General features: G+C 50.5%; 1 protein-coding gene across 1 annotated transcript; it reads left to right on the forward strand.

Annotated features, from left to right (window-relative positions):
* The first annotated feature begins 994 nt into the window (after nucleotides 1–994).
* Nucleotides 995–1,909, forward strand: LOC104992998 (olfactory receptor 13J1-like). Its single transcript, XM_010846060.1, has one exon. The coding sequence runs from the start codon at nucleotides 995–997 to the stop codon at nucleotides 1,907–1,909; it is 915 nt and encodes a 304-aa protein (XP_010844362.1).
* Nucleotides 1,910–4,799: the final 2,890 nt, after the last annotated feature.

Here is a 4,799-nt window from a genome sequence, read left to right on the forward strand (position 1 = left end):
CTCTGTCTTCCCCTTCTCCTCCCGCCTTCAATCTTTCCCAGAATCAGGGTCTTTGCTAATTAGTCAGCTCTTTGCATCAGGTGGTCAAAGTATTGGTGCTTCAGTTTCAGCATCAGTCCTTCCAATGAATATGGTGAAGATCAATTCTGAAGGTCAATCCGCAGTAGCTGATGAAGCAGGACCTATGGTCTCACAGGTGGATGAGCCCCTAATAGGCTCAGAGGCCAGGAGCCCCTCCAATACAAAGCACATGTGCTTCATGCATGGAGACCAGAGCTGACTGCAGAGGCAAGTCAGAGTTTTGCAGGCTGAGAGATAAATGAGACAGGCATCTTCATCAGTGGGAAGTGTGATATAACTCAAGACTTCCTGAAAGCCAGGAGGACCCTCAGAGACCATCTAGCCCAGTGATTCTCAAAGTGTGGTCCCCTGACCAACAGAACAGCATCACTCAGACTGAATAAGATAGAAACTCTGTTTTCACCAACTTTCCAGGTGATTCTCATGTGATCTTTACAGGTGCTTCTAAGATTTGAGGACCTCCAGCCCATTGTTCCCGAAACTGTGCTGCTAGAATACTTACTTGCAGAAGGTTAACTGGTGCTCTGTAAAAGGAGGATCTATGGTCAAATAAGTTTGGGAACTGCCTACTCTCTGCATCACTTTCAGAAAGTCACCAATCACAGTGGTGTGTTAACGACTCTGAGAAGTTCCGCAGTTAATTCTTTGCTTTTGATTAATCCAACGTTGTTTCAAATTGCTTTTTCAGATTCCCCACATTTCCATTAACACTCTCTTAGAGAAATTCTGAACCACCTCATTCCTCGTTTTCCACGTGGATCTATTGATAACTGGAAGAAGTATTGGGACTACCCAAAGTCTCAGAGAGAAAGTGTGTCAGGGCTCAAAAAGGCCCTAGCAATATGCTTCACCCATAAACCCTGCACCCTCTTTCCCTGCCTCCCAGCCATGCATCCCTCCAGAGCTCTGTGATATGGAGCCAGTCAACAGCACAGAGGTGTCTGAGTTCTTCCTGAAAGGATTTTCAGGTTACCCTGCCCTGGAGCACCTGTTCTTCCCTCTGTGCTCAGCCATGTACCTGGTGACCCTGCTGGGGAACACAGGCATCGTGGTGGTCAGCATGCTGGATGCCCGCCTGCACACACCCATGTACTTCTTCCTGGGCAACCTCTCCATCCTGGACATCTGCTACACGTCCACTTTTGTGCCCCTGATGCTTGTCCACCTCCTGTCAGCCCAGAAGACCATCTCCTTTCTTGGCTGTGCACTCCAGATGTGTCTGAGTCTGTCTACAGGCTCCACAGAGTGTCTGCTGCTCGCCATCATGGCCTATGATCGCTACCTGGCCATCTGCCGGCCCCTTAGGTACCCCGTGCTGATGAGCCACAGGCTCTGCTGGTTGCTGGCGGGAGCCGCCTGGGTCCTTGGTCTCTGCAAGTCAGTGACTGAGACAGTCATCGCCATGAGGCTGCCCTTCTGTGGCCACCGTGTGGTCAGTCACTTCATCTGCGAGATCCTGGCAGTCCTGAAGCTGGCCTGTGGTGACACGTCCATCAGTGAGGTCTTCCTGCTGGTGGGTGCCATCTTGCTGCTGCCCATGCCCCTGGCCTTCATCTGCCTGTCCTACACGCTTATCCTGGCCACCACCCTGAGGGTACCCTCAGCCGCCGGGCGCCGCAAAGCCTTCTCTACTTGCTCAGCACACCTGGCCGTGGTGATGCTTTTCTATGGCACCGTCATCTTCATGTACATGAGACCCAAGAGCAAGGAGGCTCGTAACTCTGACGAGGTCTTCACGGTCCTCTATGCTGTGGTCACACCCATGCTGAACCCCGTCATCTACAGCCTGAGGAACAAGGAGGTGAAGGAGGCTGCCAGGAAGGTGTGAGGCAGGATACAGACCTCCAGGTGAGGGAGGCCGGGGCTCCTGCAGGTTAGCAGCTCAGGTTTGCCTTCGCCTACAGAGAGGATGGGTAGGGCGCAGAGTTGGGGGTCTGGAATCTTCAACCCAGAAAGGCAGCACCACCTCCCACTGATCCTGCCACAGATCCGAGCTCACAATTCACCTTTGTTCCTTCCCCAGGCAGAGCTTTGGGCCAGCTCTCAGCATCAGTCCCCGCATCTTCACACCAGCCTCCCTGCTGGCCTCAAGATTTCAGTCTTGTTCCAGCCAATCTATCCTCCAAGGGTCATCCAGAGGGATATTTCGGAAAAGTCTATTTGATCATGTGTCTCTCTTGGCTGAAACCCCTGAATGGCTCCCAGAGCTCTCAGGATGAAGTGAAAGGGCTTCGCTGGGGGTATTCCAGACCCCTGTAGCCTGGCCCTGCTGCTCATGACCAATCCCCTCCCCGCCCTGTGTCGCACAGACTCCCTCTTGTCAGCCCCACACACCAACCCGGCAAGAGCCTCGTGTGCCCGCAATGCCCGACTCTGTGCCCTTCTTGGTTCTTCCCACAAGGCAGCTCCCACCCGAAACACAGCTCCATGTGTAAAAGGACTATCTGATCCTCGAGGCTCTTCTTTTTATTTTTAAAATGAAATTCTCTAAGCTACACATGAGGTCCTTGTTGTTTTCCTATTTTACATAGAGTACTGTAAATCTGTTAATCCCCAACTCCTGATTTACCCCTCCCCCACCTCAAGGCCCATCTTGAATGACACCTCCTCCAGGAAGCCTCCCCACTCTGCACCTCTCACTGTGCTCCTCCTGCTTTATTTCAGTGTTGCTCTAAGAGCCAGTAATACCGGATTTCACTCTGTCCCAAGGTCTGGCCCTGCCCAACCCCAAGCCCACACCGGTTTCTCAAATAAACAGAAAATACATCAATGTAGGGCAGAGCCTGGGGTCCTCCCCAAATCTGAGCAGAGCTGAGATGAAGTTCACAGATGACAGGCACAGTCTAGCGCCTGGGGAGCTGACGGCAGAGGCAGTGCCGAGGCCCAGCCTCCACAATTTCCAGCCCAGCCCAGGCCCTGGGACGCTGGTCACCGGAGCAGCGGAGGGTCTGGCTTCCTCTGTCGCTTTAGCAGCAGCCACTCCACTGCCTCCCTGCCGAGCGTCCAGGCTTCATGTGGCCTTGGGGAGACTCTGCTTCACCCGTCCTCAACCCATCTACTAAGACCCTGCCATTTCCACCTCTTCCTGGAGCTCAGCCTCTTCCCAGGTTTGAACACACAGAGGAAATGGACTCAGGCTTGAGAGCATCTCCATTCCCTGCCCCCTCTGGCCTCAGTGGTACCATCTTGTGTGATGGGAGAGCTCGACCGCCGAGCAGCAGGCCAGCTCTCCTGTGCCCTGTAGGTAAGCACAGTGCTTGTCTGAGCCCTCAGGTACCCTCCAGTCCGTCTTCCTGCTTCCTCTGCTGGTCAGAACAGAGGCACAGAGGAGAGCAGCGCAGCCCGCAGCCCACAGCTGACCAAGCCCGGGCGAAGCTTCTGCAGAGATGTTCTGCTAGGCCTTTGATGCCATGACAGGAGTTTGGACTTTATGCTGTGGGGATGGGAGTTTACAATCACACTTCCTTTTAGCAGGGTCACTGATTAGACACCATACTTCACCCAGCAAACTGGCAAAGAACTTTTCTAACATATATCGCTAACTATAGTGCGGTGAAGCAGGTAATATCATACACAGCAGGTGAGGGTGTGAATAAATTTATATGAGCTTCCTGCCAAGTAAGTTGTGGGTATCAGTCAAGAGACTTGAAAACTTCACACCCTTTGACCCAACACCTCTACTTTTAGGAATTACTCAGAGAAAATTATTACAGGTACAAAGATTTGTGTATTTATCTATCTATATGTTATTAATCACAGAGGTAGTTTTGGTAACAAAAAATTGTAAGACTCATAATGTTTAACTGGGGCAGAATGTGTAAATAAATTCTGGTGGAGCCCAATGAATGATTGTGACACAGCCATTGTAAATCTTATTTTTTGAAGAATAATTGATGACGGGAAATGCTCACACTGTAATTAATATAAAAAAGGTAGAACAAGTAACTTTGTACTCAAAATATTCTCAATTTTTTTAATGATACTTTCTTAAGGATATATGAATAAGTATGTATATAGAAATTCCTGGAAAATTAGGACAAAACATTAACAAATGTTTCCTACAGGTGATGGAGTTACAGATTAATATTGCTTTCTGAATTATTCTTTCCAACCTTGTTCAATACTTCTAAAATGAACATAACTTAGAACTTAAAAGATAGTATTATTTTTGAGAAATGGAAGATCACGTGGCTCCAGATAGAGCACAGAGGGGAAGCGCCCATGCCTGAGGGCAGGAAGTGAGGAAGCACGGATGGGGCCTGAGCCAGGTGGGCGGTCAGGCAGAGAGCGTGGAGCTGATGTCCTGGGGACATCGGGCTGATGGCAGAGATGGCTGAAGAAGGAGGAGACTGTGGTTTGATGCTTGAGCTTCTGGGGTTTTTGGATGGATATCGGATCACCCTGAGAGACGCCCTGAGAGATAAGGAAGAAAAGAGTAGGCTGGAGGTGGCGGAGGGCTGGGGGGAGCTTGTCTGTGGGCATCCATGGAGTGGCAAGATGGTCCCATTTCTTTGGGGTCACAAGCCTACAGCTTCATGGGCTATTCCTGATTTCCATGAATGTTCTGATCAGATGCTTAAATTGCAAGGAAACCCACCTGTCTCCTCATTTAGCTCTTCAGAGAGAGCAGTTGTTCTTGCATGGAAGAGATGGCACCCCTAAAGCTCTCGTCCTTGTGATCACATCCTGTGTATGCACCTGGGGGAAGGAGAAGGAGG

This window comes from Bison bison, unplaced genomic scaffold (genome assembly GCF_000754665.1).
Source record: "Bison bison bison isolate TAMUID 2011002044 unplaced genomic scaffold, Bison_UMD1.0 scf7180017864230, whole genome shotgun sequence".
NCBI classification, from domain to species: domain Eukaryota; kingdom Metazoa; phylum Chordata; class Mammalia; order Artiodactyla; family Bovidae; genus Bison; species Bison bison.